Genomic DNA, 22,610 nt, shown 5'->3' on the forward strand with positions numbered 1-22,610 from the left:
GTGTTCTTTTCCTAATCTTTATTTGGCAACTATCATCTGAAAAGGTTTTCACACTTATTTAACTTCTAAATTAGGCGCCACTTAATTTTGGGGCATGGGCCAGAATGCACTGTGGCACAAAACAAGCAGAGCAGATGAAGAACTGCGCATCTCATTTTCACCCCTTTGGAAAAAAAAACCAGCAGTAGAAAACCATATATCATGGAAACAGAGAGAAGAGAGCGATGTGAGGAAACCAGCTCCTCCATCCCTCTGGGCAAATGCAGCGAAGCTGCCACTCCACCAGCCTTTGCATAATTGAGCCATAAATGTCTCCGAATGGCAAATTCCTGACTTTCTCCAGGGCACTCGCTCCGGACTTGCTATGTCCCTTGTGACTTACTATAACAGTTGGTAATAATTAGCCACGATTAATGAAGGGCACGAGTCAAGGACACATGAGCTGAGGCGCTGGGTCGCAGGGAGCGAATCCATCGGGTCAGAGCAAACAAGGGGGATTCCTGAGTCACGCTGGGTGGGGACAGGCTCCAGGCTGGCGCACCTTTGAGCAGGACCCCAGACTGTTGTACCCCTTCTGCTGGCCCTGAGTCTCTCCCAGACTGTGCCGGTACCCCCAGGGGCTGGGACCAGGCTTTGCTGGTGGATACAGAGGCAAAAAGCATCAAATGTTGTTCCATCAGTGCTCCCTCGTTTTCTCTGAGTTGCCTTTTGCTACTGGGGTATGTGTTAACTCCCTCTTCTTGCCCATCAGAAGAAGCGTGGCCAGCAGGTCGAGGGAGGGGATTCTACTCCTCTACTCTGCTCTGAGGAGACCCCGCCTGGAGTGCTGTGTCCAGCTCTGGAGTCCTCAGCACAAGAAGGACATGGACCTGTTGGAGTGGGGAGAGAGGAGGGAAACAAAGATGCTGGGAGGGCTGGAGCCCCTCTGCTGTGAGGACAGGCTGAGAGAGCTGGGGGGGTTCAGCCTGGAGAAGAGAAGGCTCCGGGGAGACCTTAGAGCCCCTTCCAGTCCCTAAAGGGGCTCCAGGAGAGATGGGGAGGGACTCTGGATCAGGGAGGGGAGCCATAGGATGAGGGGGAACAGTTTCAAACTGGAAGAGGGGAGATTTAGATGAGATCTGAGGAAGAAATTCTTTGCTGTGAGGGTGGTGAGCCCCTGGCCCAGGTTGCCCAGAGAAGCTCCTCCATCCCTGGAGGGGTTCAAGGCCAGGCTGGACGGGACTTGGAGCAACCTGGGCTGGTGGGAGGTGTCCCTGCCCAGGGCAGGGGGTGGCACTGGGTGATCTTTAAGGTACCTTCCAGCCCAAACCATTCTATGATTCTGTGATTCTTTTGTACTTTTAGCTCCGGCTGGGCTTTAGACCCGATTTCATCAAGCGATGATGCTGTGACCTGTCCTCCTGCTTCTTGCCTGCTCTCTCCTTCCCCGAGACGCTGCGGGCCCAGCCAAGCCCCCCCCCCCCCGCACAGCTCCCCGGCCCCCGTGCAATGCCAGGGCTTGTTCTCTGTAAGTTTTCCTTAAAATCAGCCCGGCCTCCGGCCCCTTGCGGTGACCCGGGTCCAATGTCCACTCTCCCGGTGGAACGAGGCCAGTGCTGCCACCACTGCCAGCCTTGGGTCGTCCTGTGTTTGCACCAGGACATTGTCACCGATGCAAACTGGGCACTTCGTGGATGCCAACACTGTGCTGTCCCCACACAGCCAAAATTCCCGGAGGAGCAGGGCTGGCAACTGGGGGGCTTGCAGAAATGCAAGAAAATGGAGATGGAAACAGACTGCTAGGAAATGGCTTTTTGCATTTATCTTCCTTTGAACGAGCGGCATTGTCGGAACGGTGTCTGTGCGGGAGGAATGGAAGTGGGGGGCGGCTGGATCTGGGGGGATAAGAAGAGTTGGGGAAAATTGCAGCCGTGAATACACTGGGGGTGTGTGGGTGGGACTCGGGAGCAGGGACGGGATTTGGCCCCGGGTTTCTGGGTCTGGATAACGCCAGTGGGTATTTGGGGAGGGGCTGGAGGTGGGTGACACCCTGGGGGGACATCGTGGGTGCTTGGGGAGCGGCGGGCGCAGGGCCGAGGGTTTGGATGGAGTGGGGCTCACCGTGATGCCTCTCCCCAAGTCTGCTGGCTCCCCAGAAATCCAACCCCCCCGTATCACTGCAGATGGACTGAAAAAGCTTGTTTTCCTTTGCGAGTCCCTTCCCCCGCTGTAACAAACATTTTGGTCTGCATATCCTTTAGTTCGCAGGGCTGTTTGCTTTGTTTAGATGAGTTTAACTGAAGTAATCTCGAAATGCTCATTCAAATAAGAAACTGAAGCATTTCCTTTCTGAAAGCACTAAAATGCTTCATTTGGATTTCCCCCCAAAACCCCCCAAACCCGTTCTGCCTTTCCCCCCCCGCCCCAGCCCAAACCGTTCGTTGAACTCGGCACAAAGCCCTGCAGGGTTTTGTTTGCTGCAAAACCACGTTGTGGGGGAGCGACGTGTTCGGCCAGGAAGCAGGCAGGGACCCAGAGGCAGCACCCACCAGTGTCCCCCCCAGCTTGTTTCTCCTTTTTACACCAGATTGGCTCCCGCGGCGGCGGGGTTTCCTGCGCTCGGTGCCGGTACGTGCCGCGGTGCTGCTATCGGGCACCCCAAGGTCGGAGCCCGGCTTCGCCTCGGAGCCTGGAGTTTCTGATAAACTTCTAATAAAGAGCAGACGCCGGGGGGGAGGCTGCAGAGTGGGGTCGCCGGGTGCTGGCGTGGGCTGTGCCTGCTGCCGGTGGGGAAGCAGCCGATGGCGAAAGCGCGTGTTTTAGCCGAGCAAGAAAGTTACGGCGAGGAGGAACCTCTGTGCTTTGTGAGCTGTGGGTGGGTGGCATGAAAAGGAGGGGGGAAAAAAAAAAAAAAGCGGATTTCCCTGCTGGTTTGAGTAAATGTTTAATCCCCAGCTCGGAGAAAAAGCAGCTCAAAAGTGCTTTTTTTCTCAGCAAGTCTGAACCAGTCAGCCTGGTGCCTCCTCCCTCCGGCTCACACCCTCCCTCCCACCGCTCCGGAGGAATATCCCAGCCTGCTCCAAGGTGCAGCTGGGCACCCAGGGCAGGAGGGAGCCAGACCGGAGTGGCGTCGGCACCCACCGAGCTGGGAGAGGAGAAGGGCCGGGAAGTTTTCCGGACGGCGGCGGGACGGCAGCGTGCCCGGTGCAGGCAGCACGGGCTCCCACGCTCCCGCTTGCCTGTGCCCCTCCAGCGCTGGAAGCGACTGGGATGGGGTCCCCTCACTGGAAACGGCTCTGCTTTTTGCTCCTGGTGGGTTTAACGTCTTCCCTGCTCCTCTACGGTCACTACTACGCTACGGTGGAGTCACCCACCAGCCAGAGGATCATAGCCAGGTAAGGGGGGGGGACGGGGAGAGGGGGTGGGAGGCAGGGATGTGCAAATCCAGCATGAGGTGCCATGCACTGGGATGGGGAGGGCGGACTGGGGTGCCGGTGTGGGCCCCTTTAGCGCAGGTTATCCCAGCTGTGCCCCCGGTTGGTGGCTGGTTTGAAAAATGTGCTTGCAGCAGGCTCTGCCCGCCCCCCCCCCCCGACCCCGAGGTGTCCTGGCCACTGGGTGCTGCCTGCGGCCACCAGCCGAGCCCGGGGGTGCCCAGAGCAGGACCCCAGGGCCATGGGGAGGCTGCAGGGGTCCCCGCGGGGGTTCAGCCCATGACAGTGCAAAGAAACCATTGCTGGGAACAGGGATGGCGGAGGGTGCTCAGCCCCCGGCAGGATCAAACCCCCTCCAGCAGGCAGCCAGACCCCCCGGGAGCCCCCTGAGTCCCTGGGGGGCTGGGCTAGCATCGGAGCTGGCTGGTTGTCCTGGGGGGAAGGTTTGGCCCCTCATGGAGCTGCATTGAACTCCCCCACTGCAGGGATAGGACACAGCTGCCCCCCACCCCTGAGAAGGGGATCCCCAGGGCTGCCCCCCCACTGCTTGCAAACTCCCAGGGGCTGTGGCATTTCCCAGACTCCAGCAATTGGCGTCTCCCCCTTCGCCGTCACGTCTGCCTTCCCTGCATCCTCCAGCCTCCCCAAGCCCCTTCCCGAGTCTCCCCGGTGCCAGGCGGGCAAGAGTGCTGGGGACCCCAAGGGACCCCCAGAGAGCCCCGGGGAGGGTGTGTGGGAGCCTGTATGGCACTCGGCCTGCAGGGATCGGCTGCCCTTCTCTCTTCTGAGCATCAGGAGTGTCCTACGGGTGTCCCTGGCCTCCACGCTGGGTGCTCTTTGGTGCCATCGGTGTGACAGAGCCCGGCTGCCTGGGTGCTGCCCAGCAATGGGGGATGCTGTGGGGCCAGAGCCGGTCCTGCGCGGGGTGAGCTGAGCGCAGCCAGATTTACACTGGGAGCTGCTCGGGATGCAGCTGGCCGGGCTGCCTGGGCTCCAGGTGCTCCCTCTTCGCCAGCTGGGTGCCATCGGCTCTCCTTGCCCCCTCCTGTTCTGCCCAAGGCAGGGATCCCCTCTCCTGCCGGGGTTGTGGACCAGAGGTATCCCCAGCAGCCGGGGCAGAGGTTGGCCTGTACGCACGGTGATCGGGGCAGATCATGGCTGGGCTGTGGAGCAGCTCCCCGCAGAGAGCTTGGTCACAGAGTCACAGACTGGCCGGGGTTGGAAGGGACCTCTGGAGATCATCTCCTCCAAGCCCCTGCCAGAGCAGGGTCACCCACAGCAGGTGGCACAGGAACGCGTCCAGGCGGGTTTGGAATGTCTCCAGAGACGGAGACACCACCACCTCTCTGGGCAGCCTGTGCCAGGGCTCTGCCACCCTCAAAGTAAAGAAGTTCCTCCCCATGTTGAGATGGAACTTCCCATGCTCAAGTTTGTGCCCATTACCCCTTGTGCTGTCACCGGGCAGCAATGGAAAGATCCTGGCCCCATCCTCCTGACACCCACCCTTTCAGTATTTATAAACATTGATAAGATCCCCCTTCAGTCTTCTCTTTTCCGGACTAAAAAGACCCAATCCCTCAGCCTTTCTTCATAAGAGAGGTGTTCGAGTCCCCTCATCATCTTGGTAGCCCTTTGCTGTCCCCTCTCCAGCAGTTCCCTGTCCTTCTGGAACCGGGGAGCCCAGAACTGGACACAGTGCTCCAACTGATGTCCCTGAGAGGGGAAACTGAGGCCCACGAGGGCAGCAGGACATGCCCAAGGACCATGCTGGAGCTGGGAATGGAAACCAGCCATGCCCTGGCACAGGGTCCATGGCCCATCCCAGGAGCGGGGTGCAGAGGAGACCCATGGAATGGCAGCCGGGGGTGGTTTCCCCCCACCACATGGCAGCCACTGCCTAACCCTGCCTGGACCTGCCCCAGCTCCACGTCCCCCCACCACAGAGCCAGCCCAGGCTCCTGCCCCACAACCGATGGGACCGAGGGTCCCATCCCCTCGTCCAGCCCCAGAGAGGAGCCCAGGGCAAGGTTACTGGAGCTGACCTGCGCTCCAAACCTCTCCTGGGCTTTTCCTCATGGCTTTGATCCAACCGCTAAAGCTAGACCCAAACCAGAGCGAGTCGCCATCGCTCCGATTCCCTGTGTTTACAAACACGCCGCTCCGTGATCGCGGCTTGTCCAGCCCCAGCCGCGCACCCGAAGGAATGGGCTCTGCCCTGCCCAGGGATGCGGGGCCGGGGGTGAAACCGGGACAGCCTCGCATGGCTGCCGCGCCGTCACAGCTCCCGCTCTGCCCGCCGTCGGGGCACAAAGCGGGGGTCGGGGGAGCTCACGCGTCAGTGCCGGCAGCCACGTTGCAGGCGGGAGGTTTGTGTGAGCCGTGTCTCCACGCAGTCTTAGGGAGGGATGAAGGGGGTCGGGAGGAAGCCGACCCCCCCGACTGATGCTGGCCGCTGCCAGCACCAAATCACCTGAGGGCCAGATGGAATCACAGAATAGTTTGGGTGGGAAGGGACCTTTAAAGGTCATCTAGTCCAACCCCCTTGCCATGAGCAGGGACATCTTCGACTACATCAAGTTGCTCAGAGCCCAGTCCAACCTGACCTGGGATGTTTCCAGGGATGGGGCATCTCCCACCTCTCTGGGCAACCTGGGCCAATGTCTCACCACCCTCGGAGTGAAAAATTTCTTCCTTATATCTAGTCTAAACCTTCCCTTTTTTCATTTAAAACCATTACCCCTTGTCCTATTGCAACAGGCCCTCCTAAAAAGTTTGTCCCCATCTTTTTTATCAGACCCCTTTAGGGACTGGAAGGGGCTCTAAGGTCTCCCCGGAGCCTTCTCTTCTCCAGGCTGAACCCCCCCAGCTCTCTCAGCCTGTCCTCACAGCAGAGGGGCTCCAGCCCTCCCAGCATCTCCGTGGCCTCCTCTGGCCCCGCTCCAACAGCTCCGTGTCCTTCTGCTGTTGGTGGCCCAGCGCTGGAGGCAGCACTGCAGGGGGGGGTCTCCCCAGAGCGGAGCAGGGGCTCAGAATCCCCTCCCTCGTCCCGTTGGCCTCTCTGCTTTTGATGCAAAGATGCCGAGTCCTCCTCCAGTTCAGCGCGAAGGTGGTGGCAGCGGTGAGGACCCTACGGAGATGGGTGAAATGCTCCCGTCTCCACAGAGCCGTCCACCCTGCTCCCTGGAGGGAGCCGAATCCCCAGAGCCCCCGGCTTGGGCTGGCACAGCCCCATCCCACTCCCTGCCCAGCCATCTCCCTGAAACCCCGCCGGGGAGCTGCCAGGACCGCTCATGGCTTTAGTATTAGAGCAGACGGGATGAGCGCGGAGCTGTGCCCGGCGTCGCCGTGCTGCCCTGGCTCTGCGCCGGGGGAAGATGCTTCCTGGAGCTCGGCCCTTCGCGGTGGGATGGAGCAAATGGGTTCCAAGAACACGTTCACGTTCCCGCTTCGGCTCCTTCAAATGGCTCTGCAGGGCCCTGGGGGTGTTTGCAGAAGATAAGGCCGGAGTGTATGCTCACAACACTCGTAAACGGTGTTATCTTCCGGAAACAGGAGGTGGCCATGGACCAGAGACGTCATATTTGTGAATGGTACGGCAGTGAGAGACTGTACCCAGGCTTGGCTCGCTCCGCTGCTGTGGCTAGTGTCTGGGAAGCCACGGGCCACTCCTTCCCCGGAGCCCCATTGTGCATCAGCCGGTCCCGGGGAGGGTTGTCATCTTCTGAGTCAACCAAGCATCACGAGGCGCTTCGCCACATCCTGGCGGGTGACGTCAAAGCGTTTGGCTCCCCGACACGCCGCCAAGCTGCTGTGGGGCGGGGGGGCCTGGCCACCGCACGCCCTCCCCAGAGGGGCTTGGGCAGCGGGCACAGGCAGGATGGGTGCTGCGATGCTGGGGAGGTGCCTCCAGCAGCCCCGGCTGGGATGCGAGTGCGGGGCCGTGCTGACACGCAGATTGGCTTGATCGGGTCAGCACAAATCCCGGAAAAAGGGATGAGCAAGTGTCACACACCGTGGCTGTCCGTGGCTGGAGGTGGATCCCATCGAACATTAGCAGGAGCCAGCCTGCTGGGCTACCTGTGCCCACCTCCCTCCAGCCACCCCGAGCCCCCCGCCCTGCCCCAGCCGCTCCCGGGCAGTTTGGAAAGGAGCACAGCACCCTCCCGCTGCCAGGGCCCGGGACTTTGCCTTGTCCTGCGGGCACTGGGACCAGCTGGGGAGGAGAAAGGGAAGGGTCTGTACCAAGAAACAAGAGTGGGCGAGCTCGGAGGGCTGGGTGGGCAGAGACGTGCAGCTGGGGCTCGTGAGCCTGATGGGGAAGGGGTGGGGAGGCAGCGGGGCCGGGAGAGGCTGTTTGTGTGGGGCTCCTGGGCAGCACGAGCCTGGGCACGGTGTGTGAAGGTAACGGCTTTTGGGGTTTGGTGGTGGGTTGCATCTCAGTGGCCAAAAAAAGGGTGGGTGGCCAAACTGGGGGCTTTGGGTGCAGGGTGTTGCGTGGCTCCGGGGAGCTCGGTGCTTTGCAGGATGCTGGTTCTGGCTCTGGGTTTGGAGCAGGGAGGTTTCTTCAGTCCCTGGTCCGTCGTTCAGGTGCTGGTAATGTCGATAAGCTCCTGTTCCTGAGGCTGGTGGGCTGGGGATCTCCTGGGTCGTGAGATGGAGGGAGCAAGTGGGGCTGGGGCGGCTCGCTGGGGGCGAGCTGGGCTGACCGGCTGTGCAGAGCTCTCCTTGTAGCTGCTGCGAGACTCCTGCACGGGCGAGCTCTGCCCTGACCGGCGTGTGCCGCATGTGCCTGGCGGAGACGGGCTGAAAAAGCAGCCTCCAGCTTATCCACAAGGTCTCGTACAGCCTTTGGGTGGCCTTTCCCAGCCGGTGCCTTGCTGTGCACGGAGCCTGCCAGGGCAGCCCCGCTCCCGTCGCAAGCCGGGTGAACGGGCGGGTTTGGTCAGGTTGGGTTTATTTAGATGCTCGCGGTGCTTCCACCAGAAACGCCCTGCAGAAAGCTGCTGCTCCGACATCTCCCTGCGACGGCTCGGTCCCACCTTGGTGGACCCTCACGGCGATTTGCCCTCCCTCCTCTCCGCCAGCTCCGGTGCTCCCGGGATGAGCTGGTGGCTGGAAGGGGAGGTGGGGGCAGCGCCGTGCCCGACCCCTTCCCGGCGCTGGGGCCAGCCCCGCTGCCAGCACTCCTGTTCTGCGCGCAGCGGGACGGCCCTTTGCATGCGTTTGGAGGGCAGGATGTGGCCGTGGGGCAGGGCTACCCCGGGGACCTTGCCCCTGGGCTGGAGCGTGTGTGTTTTGGATGGTGGGGGCTCTGGGGAGCTGCCTTTTTGTGGGACGCTGAGGCAAGACACGCTGGCTCAGTTTAAAAAGCTGCCTTGCTCCACCAGGGGTGCTTGGTGGGGGACGCCTTTGCCCTCAGCGTCCCCTGCCCAGAGCTGGCCCTGCTGGGACGGTGCAAGGAGGGAGCTGGGACTAAATCCCGCGTGGCCCTGGCCCCCCGTCCACGCCTGGGGAGATGCTCCCGCCCTGGTGACAGCACCAGACGAGGCGCTGGGCTGTCCTGCCACGTCATGCCGTACCCCCGGGGTGGCACGGAGCAGAGTTCGGGTGACAAACGGGTCTGGATCCGCTCCCGGGCAGGGCTGTGGGTGCCGCTGGTGACAACGGGGACCGTGGAAGGGACGGAAACCCAATGCCCGCTGCGTCGGGCAGCATCGCGCCGGCGGGGGCTGGGGGGGAGGCAGAGCTCCGCTCCCCACCTGCCTCTACCTGTCCCCGGGCTCCCAAGCAGCGATCCCGTAACAAGGGGGCCCTTGTCTCCTCCACAATACCCCCCTTCTGGCCTGAGCACCTGCCGGCTGGGCTGGAGGCGGCGCCGGGGGGGCTCTGAAGGGCCCTTCTGTGCAGGGATGAATGGGAGCCTGTTCCCCTCCGGTGGGCTCCCACCTCCTGCTCGCCAGGCTGTGACCCTGCCCACCCCTGGCCCCCAGCCCCACGCACCCCCCCAGGAGGCCGGGTCTGCTCTGCCTGGCCCCACGGGGCTCAGGGCACCCCGAGATGCTTTGCCTCTGTCCCCCGGCGCTAAATGAAGGATCAGAGCACGCCTCAGCTGGCTCCGGGGCAGAGGGGGGGGATCCTGTACACCCCGAGACCCTCCAGATCCCACTTGCCAATTGCTTCTCCAGGGGAGCAATTAAATATCTCCTGCTGACCTGCCCGGCTTGTCCCAGCCCCGTCCCCTTCAGGCTTGGGAAGGGTGGGATGGTGGGAAGAGCCGGGGAGGTCTCGGCAGGGACACCCCAAGGCTGCGGGCTGGGCTGGGTGCAGTTTTTGGTACGTGGGGCTCCTGGAGGTGGGACCACCAGGAGACGGTGGCTGCTTTCTGCATAAACCCAGTATTTTGCAAATCCGCGGCTCTCCGCTTGCCGAAACACGCGCAGACGGGGGCGGGGGGGCACAAGCAGCGGTGGAGGGGAGCCAAGTGGAGGTGACATGGTCCTGCCCCGTGGCTCTCACAGGCGGGGTGCGGTGGCTCAGTGTCACCTCCCCGGCTGACCCCCCACTGGCTTCTTCTCCCAGCCTGCTGCAGCCGGAGCCGCTGGTCCTGGCTCCGCCGGGGACATCGCGCCGAGCCGGCAGCCGCAGATGGAACCTTGAAGGCGGCTTAGAGAGGTAAGGAGGAAGGTGCACGGAGTGCTGCTGGCATGAGCTGGGAGCCCCCTGCCCACTGTGGGGTTCCCCAGTGCCCAAGTGATGGATTTTTAACTCCGCTATACGTTTCCCCCTTTCCAGTGGGAAGTCCTTCAAGCCTTCTCCTGAGCTGGAGGAGCCCAAGCCCAGCAGAAAGCAGGTGATGGTTAGCACAGTGCCGTTAGCATCCCCGGTCCCCCTCCTTGCTGGGGTTTGTTGGGTGAAGGTCTGCGTGGGGAAGCTGGGGAGGAGCAGCATCGTCTGGAAGGGGTTCTGCTTGCATGTGTGGAGGAGCAACCTCCTCCATCCATGCCCCTGGCTCTCCCCAGGTCCCCCTGCCGTGGTTGCAGCCCCTCCCCGAGCAATTCCTCAATGTGGAGGCTGGAGCCAGCATCACCCGCCCCCTCCAACCCCGTAACACCTGGGCCACCAGCCCGGGATGGAGACTCGTGAGGGTGAACCAGGCTCTGGGAGGGACCAGTGCTGGGCTGTTCTCGTACAGCAAAAGCCTTTAGTGGGGCACCCGCACTAGGAGGTGCTGAATCTTCCATGGGGTTTATACTTTTGGGTGACTCTGTACCCCCTGGTCCTCCCAGCCCTGGTCCTGGGTACCACAGGGTGCTTTGCAGCAGGAAACCGAGACGTGAGGCAGTGACCTGCCTGGGGGACCCAGCAGAACGTATGGCGGACAAGGAGCACTTCTGTCCCTGGGTTTGTCCTCTCCTCGGTGCCTGCTGGGGGGTGGAGATGTCAGAGGGAAGGTAGACCCAGGCTGGAGACTGAACTGTCGTCCTCCTCCCTCCCAGCCGAGCCCATGCCCCCGCTCGGTGATGGCCAGAGCAAAGGCAGACCCCAAGTTTGGGGAGATCTTCCGCTTCGACACCCCCGTGCTGATGTGGGACCAGCACTTCACCCCGGAGACCTGGGACAGGCTGAGGACACGACACGTCCCCTACGGCTGGCAAGGCTTGTCCCACACAGGTACGGACCCAACCGGGATGGGGGGGGAAGGGTATGGGGCAGGGTGGGCAATGGGAGGGTGTGGGGCAGCTCGAGGGGCCCGGGGAGCCCAGCAGAAGGGACTGAAGACGTGGGGCAGGCAAAGAAGCCCTGCAGAGGAGCCAGGGACCTTGATCTCTTCCCACTCCGCCTCCCAGGGCGCGGGGCGGAAGAGACAGTTTTGCAAACGCTGTTTGCTGCATCTTGTGACATTTTCCCCGAATAAAAGCTCCAGTGTGTGCATGATTATTAACTGGGGCCGGAGGGGCTCGGACAACCCGCTCTATTGTTGTGGATGGAGATTGTTTCCCTTCCCACCCCAAACCCACTCTCTGCTCTCTCTGGCAGCCGCTGGCTTCAATCCCTGGGCTGGGAAGTGCTGGGGATGGTGGGGGGGGCGAACCGGTGGCAGCTGCAAGGAGACATTGTCGGGGGGGGACAGGGCCAGCGTGGGCAGCAGCATCCACAGGGCTGGGGCTGGAGATGTCCGGATGCATCCCCGTGCCTTGCACAGCCTCAGGTGGCCATTTTGGAGCAGGCTTAGGAAAGTGGGGGGCTGCAGGGGGTGACACCAAGCCTGGGAGAAGAGGGACCGGGATGGACGGGGCTTGGAGCAACCTGGTCTGGTGGGAGGTGTCCCTGCCCAGGGCAGGGGGTGGAACTAGATGATCTTTAAGGTCCCTTCCAACCCAAACCGTTCCATGATTCTGTGACTGGCTGGTGTCACCCCATCCCACCTGTAGACCCCTCTCCTGCGCGAGGGTGGTGTGAGCTTTCTTGTGTGCTGCTCCTGGATGTGCTCTTGTGCAAGCTTGTCTGTGCCTGCTGTTGCACGCGCACGTGCCCGCGTGGGCTGGTGCACACCTTCTCCCCGCTGATGGCCCCATCCTGCTCCCTTCCAGTGGTGGGCAGCACCCTCCGGCTCCTCAACGCCTCCGCCAACAGGCGCCTCTTCGACAGGGACGCCTTCCCCGGGAGCTGCGTCCGCTGCGCTGTGGTAGGCAACGGCGGCATCCTCAACGGCTCGCGGCAGGGCAAGGCCATCGATGCGCACGACCTGGTCTTCAGGTGGGGACGGGTCCCGGGCAGGATGGGGCCATGGGTGCTGGGGAGAGGCCAGCCCTGGACCCGCGTCCTGCACTTTTCCCACAGGCTCAATGGTGCCGTGATCAAAGGCTTCGAGGAGGACGTGGGGACCAAGATCTCCTTCTATGGCTTCACGGTGAACACCATGAAGAACTCCCTCATGGCCTACGAGGAGTACGGCTTCACCCAGATACCCCAGGCCAAGGTGAGACCCCGAGGGTTTGTTGGGGAGGTGACCCCAAATTGTCCCCTGAGGCTGGGTTTGCCCCCCAAACCTTCTCCCCATCTCAGGAGCCCTCAGTCCTTGCCCTGCTGCCCTGCAATGCCCCAAAGCCTCCCCAAGTGCCACATCTGTGTCCCCGCTGCAGGACCTGAGGTACATCTTCATCCCCTCGGACATCCGCGACTACATGATGCTGAAGTCGGCCATCCAGGGCAGCCCAGTCCCCGAGGGCTCAGACAAGGGGGACAAGTGAGTAGCACCCCAAGATCCCCCCAGAACCTTCGGTGACTCACCGGAGGGAGCGTGCCTTGCCTGCCCTCACCCCACATCTGTCCCTGCTGGGATAAACCCCAAGTAGCCCCAGGACTCCGGTGACGTGAATTGTGCCCTTCTCCTCGCCCCGCTGCAGGCCACAGAAGTATTTTGGACCGGAGGCATCTGCAGAGAAGTTCAAGCTGCTGCATCCTGATTTCTTGCAGTACCTGACAGCGAGGTGAGGATGACGAGGGCCACGGCTGCTGCCCGGCTCTGCTCCAGGCTGGGCGCAAGACCACCTGCCTCCTGCTGCTGCTGTCTCGGTGGCTGCCCAGTATCAAAGCGCAGTCCCAGTCCTCCCCAGGCGCTGGAACCACCTCTGTCCTGCTGTCTGCGGATAAAGCAGAGAGATTTGTCCCCCGCCATTCCCATTCACTGCAGCACAGTTCATGTCCCCCCCCGGCAGGGAGGCTCCCACAGCCTTGCTGCTCTCACCTCGCCTCCCATTTCCCAAAATAAATTAAATTTTGACCTGGTCTAACAGGAGCAGAGGTAGGGCCCAAAGGGATTGTCTTTTCTTACCTTTCATGAGAGCAGGCGCCTGGGTTGGGGTGACTGCAAACAGCAGGCGGGTGCCTTTCAGCAACCTGCAGCCAATGAGCTGAACCTTAGGAGCAGCCACCAGAGAATCCACACGAGCACTGTGTTTCACTCGGTGCTCCTGCCTTACAAAGTGCATGGTGGGGGCTGGATGGGTGCTGGGTGCTGCCGGGTCTGGTGCTGGGGCCCAGGGTGTCCTGCCAGCCATGAGCCCCCCCCGACTGTCCATGTCCCCCGGCAGGTTCCTGCGGTCGGAGCTCCTGAACACGCAGTACGGCTCGCTCTACATGCCCAGCACCGGCGCACTCATGCTCCTCACTGCGCTCCACACCTGCGACCAGGTAAGAGGCCACGGGGCCACCTTCCCCCTGGCGACCCCCACCTTTGGCTGCTGGGGGCTTGTGACCAGCTGCTCTTGGTGGGGACCAGCATGTCCTTGTGGCTGTCCTACATCTGCCACCTCATGTCCCTGGAGGGGGCGGTCGTAGTGCATGGACCACCTGAAGTGGAGCCTTGACCCTGTCTCTTGTCTGTCTGTCCCACCTCCCTCCCTGCAGGTCAGTGCCTATGGGTTCATCACCGCCAACTACGAGCAGTTCTCGGACCACTACTATGAGCTGGAGAAGAAGCTGCTGGTGTTTTATGCCAACCATGACATGATGCTGGAGGCGGCGCTGTGGAGGGGGCTGCACCGAGCAGGGATCATGACCCTCTACCAGCGGTGAGGCTGGGTGGTCACCTACGGGGGCAAGTCCAAGGACTCCTGTGGCTCTTTCTCCTCTTTCCTGAAGGCCACCTTCTCCCTGGCGAGGGCTCTCCCCAGCTGGCCAGCCAGCCCAAGGAGCGGACCCTCCACACTGCAGCAGTGGTGTGATGGTCAGGGGCAAGGTGAAGCTGGTGGAGAAATGTTGCATTTCCTCAGGGATCTCCAGCAACGTTTCATGGCTCAATGTGATTGAATGTGGCCTTTGAGGCGCCAAGAAGCACCACAACACGTGGCTGTGACCTCCCAGCCCCATGAACACGGCTGGGAAGCACAGAAGGGGCTGGAAGAAGATGCTGGAGATGTGTATGTGTGGCAGCCTCTGGCTGGAAGAACGCCCTTCACCTTGCCATCGTGCCCCCGTTCAAATGCTCGTCACCATGGTGGGACAACAGGCATGATGAATCCTTGCACTGGAGACTAGATCATCCAGCTAACGGGAAGGTTGGAGAACACCTCCCTCCCGGCCTGCAGAAAGCCCCAACTCCAGCCAGGTTTATGTGTGCCACTTTCTAGAAGGACCTGGTTGCCTCCATGATCAATGGGAAAGCCAGCGGCTTGGCTGCCCTCTCCTGTGACAGGCGCACAGCATGCCCTGTCATTTTCCTCTTTCTAGGTCATGGTGTTTTCAAACAAGGATCTTAAACAGCTAAGAGCAGCGGTACTGCAGCTCAGCTGGGACATCAGAAACGTGGCTGGTTTTGAGCAGCCTGGAGATGAGAGCTGGCCTACAGCCCACCCGGGTGGTACTGGGTTTGTTGGGTTTTTCTCGCACAGGGACCGTGTGGTGCCCTCCAAGTGCTTTGACAAGGCAGCCCCATGCCAGGTGGGTCAGGGAACCTGCTAGCTCGTTGGGTCAGACTAAGTGACTGTCACTTTCCTCCCAAACAACCTGAGGGAGGTGAAGTTCTTGAAGCCTTCAGCCACCCCGGATAAGCCAGCGCTGCCAAGGAAGACCCGCTGGGGAGGCCACTCCAGCTGGTGGTGGCCGGAGGGTTGACACGGCACAGCAGTGGGAGCAGTGCCATGCGAGACAGTTTCCCGCTTTGTGTAATTACATAAATGTTGAATGAGCATTTTCTTACATGCCTATTTCTGTTGTTTTGGCAAACGGGGTGGGGTGAGGCCCCTACCTCCCCCAGCAGAGGGGCTGTAGCGTGTAGCAGAGCGAGCCCCCGACCGGAGAACAGCCCAAGGCGGGGATGGGAGCCGGCTTAAAGGGTGGAGATGGGCTGGCAGGGAGACCTGGTGCCCAGCGCCGTGACGGATCTGTGGGAGCAGCTCCGAGCACAGCCGTCTTCCACTTGGGATGCGGTTGTGCTGTACCGTCAGCTGGGGAGGAGCGATTTACTGCAGCGATGGCAAGAGAGAGCCTGGCCATGAGCCAGGGAACCTCCAACCCCCCTCCAGCTCGCAGCAGGCTGCTCCCAGCCAGTTCAAATGAGCATTACCGAGGCTTAGTCTCTAAGCCTGTTTCAGATGTAATCTCCGGCTTGGAGCCCATCTTATGTTCCCAGGTCTCAAATTAACCTTTGTTTGCATCAGGGCCACCTTACAATGGTACCAAGGCAGCCTGTTAGGCCTGTTTTTTATTCACAAGCACTCAGCAAAACGTCTTTCATGACAAGAACGAGCCTGATCCTCACATCACCTGACCAAGACAGCACTAAAACCTCCTCAAACCAGCTCTGGCCGAACCTCGGCACAGCCCACGCAGGTGACTCTGGACGTGGCCATCAGCAGCACCTTGATGCGCAGACGCAAAACAAACAGGTCTGAAAAAGGAGCGCCGTCATGGTGCAGCATCCTGCCAGGAATCCCGTCCAGCTCGTGGGCAGAGCTGTTTGTGCACACGAGGAACTCAGGACGCACACCCTCCTTTCCCATTTCAAAAAGGGAGGTTTTTCTCGCCAAGGGTGTAGCCCAGCCCTGGAGTTAAACATACTCCATTTTAAGCGCTCACCAGACAAAGAACCTGATGGCTGTTCTACTGCCTCTCCCTTCCAGCTTCCAAGCAGACCACAAGAATCATTTCTGTCACGTCCTGGATTAGCTGTAAGTAGTTTTGTCACACCGTTACCGTGAATTGCCTTTATTCAACTTTCAGTGTCTGCACACGCTTAAGTCTTTCAGTATCGGGGAGAAGCAGGTTTTGCTACGAAGGGTAAGCTCACAACTGCTTGAATTTCAGAAAGCGTTTTAACCCCAAATCCTTTCTACCTGCTCAAAACCATTTCTGTTCAAGTAGACAGCCTTTACCAAAAAAAAAAAAAAACCCAACACACAAACTCAACTTCAGCTCCCAGTATTTTCTGTAACTTATTTTATTCTGGAGGAGAAGACAGCAGGGAATCACTTTTTCCTCCAGCCAGCTGTAGATCAGGTCCTAGTGGAAAAAAAGATAGCGTCAGAGCAAAGCAACTGTCAACTGGAAAGCTCCCGATTTGCGCTATTTCAGCGAGAGCACAGGTCTCGGGAGACAAAAACTTGCTCCCCTCCCAGCCAATGGCACTAGTACCCAAATCCTCTTTGGCTTTACTTGGAACTTACCCATGATGTGGTGGCAGAAACCACAGAGCAGGGAGGAGGAGCCCGCAGTTATGCACAGGTGGCCGTTTTACACCCTTCTGAATAACATCTCAGTGGCAACTTGCGAGACCCACTCCAGAAGAGTCTTCTCTCTTGCTTCTAGAGTTGAGAGACACCACAAAGAATGCTCTAAGCACTTTCCTAAACAAGTTCACTCTGAAACAATTCCTGCCCCCCTCTATTCTCAAAGCACTAAGTAGCTTTTACTCTTCCGACTCATCACCAGGCTGCCTCTTCACTTTTTCCCCCCCTCTTACTCCTTGGAAGCCAAAAGCCCCACAGGCGCTTTCCCAGTGACTGGTCAAACTTGGAACGCAGCTCTATTGACAGAGCAACCACTCTGACTGCTGGTTTGCAGTACCATTCCCTCCCCTTTTGCATACCAACCTTGATTTCTTCTTAAGGAAGTCCACTGTCGTCAAGTTTGCCGGTCAGCCTGTCACTGCATTTTATTGATCTTCTGCAAACAAATACAAATTCTGTTAAATAAAGCGTGAAATTATTTAGCAGAATGCAGCTGTCAGCTACCTGGAGACAAAGTGCTGTTACAGCGTGTGTATTCAGTGACTCTACATCAGGTAAGATAAAAATGCATTTCTTATCTGCCCTTCAGCCAGCCGCGGTGCCTCACTGTTTGGATACACAACTTAAAAGCTCTTCGTGAATCCAAACTCTGCTATGACAACAGCAGCCAGCGCTTACACTCCCTGTACCTGAGCCTTGTTGAGAGCTGGCTGCTGAACAGCCTGTGTGTCTGGGACAGGGCTTGTGCTGCAGTCACACATTGCAAGGGCAGGAGGAAAGGGAAGGGACGCTGCTTTTGCCCTGCTGATGCCACTCGTGTCACCTGAGTCTTTGCAAGGGGTAGGAGACCCGCTAAGGGGAAATACGTAAGCCTCAGTGAACAGTTGTTTCTCCCTCACAGCTGAGTTGTCGGACAGGGATAACAGCACATCACAGGCTCAGTTTCTCTCCTGCCCTTGGCTATATAAACTCCTCAAGCTCTACAAAATCACATACAGCAAAGACACCCAGATGCTGACATGCTGATGACCAGTGTTCTTCCTGATGTATTTTTCCTAGTAAGCTTTCAAAGACTAGGTATTCTGCTCAGCAGATGAGTCATATTGCCTACAGATCTGACATATAATTAATGAATTAAAACCAAGCAGTGTGCAATACTGAAGCATTCTCTTACCATCTTGAAGCCCAACTTGGCAGCTGCCCTCTTGCCAAAGCGGTCTTTGGGCAACGCTACAGCCCCAGGATTCTGCAGGACGATTTCCTCCTACATACAAGTTGCATCGAACACCGTTAGCAATCATACTTCAAACAGTCTGTCTGCTCCTTTCTTCTCCACCCCTTCTAACAAAAAACAGCACTGGGTCACAGAGCAGGAATTAGAGAGGAAATTTTCCATTCAAAGCCAAGCAATTTTTGTCTCACAAACTCAGCACAGAACAAAAAGACAAAGAAGTGTGTTTGACAGTGAGTTGTCTCACTCAGAGAAAAGAAACTTTGGGAGGTGGATGCTATTTAAATCCTTGCTTGGGAAAAAAAAAACCCACCAGCTCTGAGACTGCGGTGGTTTAGACCCTTTTTACCTGTTTCAAGCAGACATCCTCCTCATCATCATACAGAAACATCTAAATGCGACTTTCTCCTTGCACACAAGAATAATCCATTCATCAAGGGTGTACATTGTCTATGGGTTTATCTTGGACAAATGCATTTAAGAAAACGTAAGACAGATAAATCCCTTCTGGGGAAGGGTTCTTCAGGGTGTGTCCTTTCCAGGATGACCCTTTGCTGTGTGTGAACTGCACCTCCCCACCCCCCGCAACCCGACGCAAGTTTGAAACTGTCCCAGGGCACCTCCAGGTAGGCAAACAGAACAATTACTCTTTCACTAGGTCTATTTCTGTGACAAACACAGTTATGAGATGAGCTGTGTCGAGTATCTCCATAATGGGCTGTCATCCAATCCCTCCTACTTGTAATCCCTTCTACTCTTGCTCATCTCTGACCACGCTGACAAGCAGGTGCTCTACCAGCCACCAACAGTAAAATTCCCATTCATCCTGTGCTGCCTTTCAACTTGTGCTCCATGGCAGCAGAGGGCTGCACACTCAGGTGGCAGCTGCAACAAAGCTACAGCCTTGATTGACTTAATTACATTAATCAAGCCATTAGGCTTTTATATCCCCTCCCAGTAGGCCAGGGACACAAAAGGATATCATCTGACATGATGGAGTCTTACTTCCATAGCCCGGCAAGAGGAGAATAAATTAGACTATGACAACACAAATGCTGGTGTTTCTCACCATCATGCAGCTGGTGCAGGTTTGCTGTCAGTCCAGTGAGGGAACCAGCTTCCCAGGCAGGTGAGTGGTTTTGCCCTTGCTCGACGCCATGCCATGCTCTGAAAGAGGAAGGGGACAGAGAGTCAGTTCAAGTAGCAGACTGTTCTTTTACCTTTGTGTCTTTAATGCTGAGCCTCAGAGTCATGCTTCCACAGAGGAAAGATTAATTTCAGACAGGGATAACTTTATCATCACTTGCTCAGCTTCCACAGCAGCCAAACCTGGACCACGCGGGGCCATCCCAAAAGCCCAAGCCTGTTCCCGACTCTGTGCTTTGGGCGCTCCTCACCCGGGCCGCCACCACACCTGGGGGCACCTGGGGACAACTCACCCCACTGATCTCCCTCTGCCTGGGCGCTCGGTCTACTGTGATGGGTAATGCTGGCTCGATATAAGCCTCACTGCTTGCAGACGCTGTACCATCACGCTGAGCGATACCAGCCGCTGTATTAAATACTCTCCCACAGTTGGGGAAGAACTGGTACAACCATAGTCAAAACCTGCGAGCTGAGCATCGCCCGGACCAGGCCGTGCTGCTCGGAGCACCCCCCGCACGGAGAAGGCCTGAGCCCCCTCCAGGTGGCGAACAGGAGCCGCGGGGCCCAGCGCAGCCGGGCCCTGCCTCCACCCACCCACCATGGCGGCGGTGGGGGCACCATTACAGCCCCACAGGCAGACGTCGAGGCCTCGCCCCACCCCTCCAGAAAGCCGCGGCGGGGCGCAAGAGTGCCCCGCTCCTTTTCCCGCTGTCCCCGCGCCCGTCGGGGCCGCCGTGCCCCCGGATGGCTGCCGATAGCGGCCCGCCCCACTCACCGCCCTCGGCCCCGCCGCCATGTCGTCCCGGAACCACCGCGGAGAGGGAGGGGCCTGGGGCCGCGCGCGCCCGCTGAGTCTCGCGAGAGGCGCGGGGGCTGATGGGAAGTGTGGTCCCGTCCCTCAGCGGCGGGACGCGGCCGCCATCACCGGCCTCCCCCAGCACCCGGGCACCGTGCCCCCGGGGGGGGCCTGGGATGTCCGGGGGACCCTAGTGTAATAAGTAACTAAAGGTGATTTGCTGATCGAACAAGTTAAGCAAGAGGAACGAACCCATTGTGGCAGTCTTGAGAACTCCCTGTTTAACCAGAAGAGACATGTCCACAATGTTATCTTGCTACATCAACATGGGATCTCCTGTTTGACAAAAAGCTTAACCACAATGTAATCAGAATGTATTGTTTTAAGCTGATTCTGTGACCAACATTTTATCTAAACTACCTCAAGCAAGAAGCTACAGAGGGGCGTACCGAAGATGTCGAAACCAACCTCCGTGAAGATAAAAAGAGCTGCTCAGCTTGCTTGAATTTGCGAGCCTTTGGTGGAGCTGCGACTCCCCGGCCGCCCAGCGCTGCTTTTGCCTTCCTACCTCAATAAATATTTATTGAATCTAATTTGGACTCGATTTATTTTAAATTCAACTATAACACTAGGGTGTGACAGTGGGTGTCTGGGGGACGGGGCTCCTCTGAGAGGAGCCACGAGCAGGGCTTGCTCCTTGGGTCCATCCTCTCGCTGCTGGGTGGAAATGCCAAATACGAGAAAGACAAAGAAATAAGTGTGTGTAATTTGTCACTAAAGTGAGGCTTGACTCTCCCAGAGGCTGCTTCTGCGGCTGTTGCCTCGCTCAAGGGCTCAGCAGCCGCTGCAGGAAAGCCATGGAGGTGGATGGGGTCACAATTATGGAATCACAGAATGGTTCGGGCTGGAAGGGACCTTAAAGCCCACCCAGTGCCACCCCCTGCCCTGGGCAGGGACACCTCCCACCAGCCCAGGTTGCTCCAAGCCCCGTCCAGCCTGGCCTTGAACCCCTCCAGGGATGGGGCAGCCACAGCTTCTCTGGGCAACCTGGGCCAGGGGCTCACCGCCCTCACAGGAGAGAATTTCTTCCTGATATCTAATCTAAATCTCCCCTCTTCCAGTTGGAAGCCATTACCCCTCCTCCTATCACTACATGCCCTGGTAAAAAGTCCCTCTCCAGCTTTCCTGTAGGCCCCCTTCAGCCCCGGTGATACAGGCTCATCAGCCCAGAGCTGGGCCTGGGCTGCACACACAGAGCTTTTGCATCGTCATGCTGCTTGTTAATTGCATTTATTCATTCTTCATGTGCCCTGTTTACTAGGGAGACGCGCATGATTGTACTTAGCCCGCTAAATGCTTCAAAAGGCTTGAACAAGCATTAGCTCATGTAGGAAGGGGCACACTTCAAAAAGACTAATTAGCTGGAGATTGGGGATTAGTCAGAGATTAGTTAGTAAATGTATGTGCTGTGCTTTGAATATGTGATGCTTGCAGTATGTGCTATGATTGTCCTTCGCTGTTAAAAACTGCTATGAAAGCTAGATGGGATCCTGTACATTATGAACAATAAGAAAGTGGAAATGGAACCAAGGGGAGGAAAAATACAAACAGCTGATACCCACTTTCTTGCCCCAAAGCTTTATCCACTCTTGTGAAAAGCTGCAGTGACTGGAAATAGAAAGGAGACAAACCTGAGTCTGAGAGGAGAGAAGTCTGGGTACAGGTGAAAGCCCCATATTTAATGGGTGTCACCCCTGAAATGTCTGAAAAGCGGGGGATTCACAGTCCCTTGGGGCATTTGAATCGAAGATGTGCTCGTGGAAAGCCGCCTGGTTCCCTGCAGCGATAGCAAGAGTAAGCTTCCTACATTGGTGTTGTACGGTGCGGCCAACTCCTCTGTTGCCTGACCTGGCTGCCTGGATTGCTGCGTCTGTGAAAGCAACACCTCCTGTTATCCTGAAGAGCGGAGTGCTGCGGGCTGGAGGGAAGAGCTGCCGAGGAGCTGGGTGTCTCTCTGCCTCCGAATTCCTTCCAAGGGCAGGGAGACGGCTCCGTGCTGCTGCCTGCACCGGCCCTGTGCTCTGGGAGGCCCCTCTCTGGGCAAGGCAGTCAGATTCCCAGGGAAAGGCAGCATGACTTCACGTTTATTTTTAGTGCCTGGATCCTCCTGGCCTTGCTTCTATTTTAAAACCTGTTGGCTGTGGGTTTTTTCCTCCACAGCATAGATTTAACCCGACTCATGGGTGCTTTGTTCTCCAGAATGGCCCATATTGTTTCTTAAAAGTCTCTCTTAAAAAGTTAACAGACTGCAAGAGGCATTTTTTTTTTAATTTTTTTTTTTTTTTACAGTGGTGAAAGAAGGCTGTAAAGAGATGCCAACCTGCTGTTAAAAATAAGCGGCTTCCAACACAAGTGGCTGACTACGAGGTCTTCCCTGGCCCTCTGTGCCCTCTGCTAGTTGCAGGAAGCCTGGCAGGTTGGGCAGGAGCCTGGAGGCAGCAGCTCCCATGCTCTGCTGAGAGGACACGAGAGAGCTTCAGCGCCTTCCTACCCCACAGGAGCCTGTCCCACTGGTGTTTGGCCCGGTGGGAAGGCGGATGATGATACAGAATGGCAGTCATTAATGCAGCCTTCATTGAAGTGGCCTTTGCTCTGTGAAGATGTGGCTGGCAATCTGCCTGACTACTTTTAGCTTTCTGAATAAGCAAATACATAAAACCCCATAACTAGAATTAGCCCTTTAAGTCCCCGAGGGACATAAGGTTTTTAAAATTAAACAAAGCAACTAAAATCCT

General features: G+C 58.1%; 1 protein-coding gene, 1 long non-coding RNA gene and 1 other non-coding gene across 3 annotated transcripts; 1 reads left to right on the forward strand and 2 right to left on the reverse strand.

The window, feature by feature from the left end:
* Window positions 1–2,488: 2,488 nt before the first annotated feature.
* On the forward strand, window positions 2,489–15,115 carry ST6GALNAC2 (ST6 N-acetylgalactosaminide alpha-2,6-sialyltransferase 2). The gene is made up of 11 exons (XM_074607539.1): window positions 2,489–2,607; window positions 2,974–3,374; window positions 9,993–10,085; window positions 10,206–10,263; window positions 10,910–11,084; window positions 12,005–12,170; window positions 12,255–12,393; window positions 12,557–12,660; window positions 12,821–12,904; window positions 13,508–13,607; window positions 13,824–15,115. Exons 2-11 carry the CDS (start codon window positions 3,250–3,252, stop codon window positions 13,989–13,991), a joined length of 1,212 nt encoding a protein of 403 aa, XP_074463640.1. The 5' UTR covers window positions 2,489–2,607; window positions 2,974–3,249; the 3' UTR covers window positions 13,992–15,115.
* Window positions 15,116–16,107: 992 nt separating this feature from the next.
* LOC141751163 (uncharacterized) lies at window positions 16,108–19,884 on the reverse strand. The gene is made up of 6 exons (XR_012589896.1): window positions 19,795–19,884; window positions 18,943–19,040; window positions 17,817–17,906; window positions 17,006–17,078; window positions 16,580–16,717; window positions 16,108–16,415 (listed from the first exon to the last, which is right to left on the reverse strand). It is a non-coding gene; the product is annotated as an uncharacterized LOC141751163 (long non-coding RNA).
* On the reverse strand, window positions 19,110–19,184 carry LOC141751424 (small nucleolar RNA R38). Its single transcript, XR_012589986.1, has one exon. It is a non-coding gene; the product is annotated as a small nucleolar RNA R38 (small nucleolar RNA).
* Window positions 19,885–22,610: the final 2,726 nt, after the last annotated feature.

The sequence above is a fragment of the Larus michahellis genome, chromosome 14 (assembly GCF_964199755.1).
Source record: "Larus michahellis chromosome 14, bLarMic1.1, whole genome shotgun sequence".
Classification (NCBI taxonomy): Eukaryota; Metazoa; Chordata; class Aves; order Charadriiformes; family Laridae; genus Larus; species Larus michahellis.

Excerpts from the sequence above, each read along its gene's own strand:
- ST6GALNAC2 (XM_074607539.1), top strand. The coding sequence starts at position 3,250 with ATGGGGTCCCCTCACTGGAAACGGCTCTGCTTTTTGCTCCTGGTGGGT. Across the intron at positions 10,264-10,909 it reads CCAAGCCCAGCAGAAAGCAG|CCGAGCCCATGCCCCCGCTC; the intron begins GTGATGGTTAGC and ends CCTCCCTCCCAG. Across the intron at positions 12,171-12,254 it reads GCGCACGACCTGGTCTTCAG|GCTCAATGGTGCCGTGATCA; the intron begins GTGGGGACGGGT and ends CTTTTCCCACAG.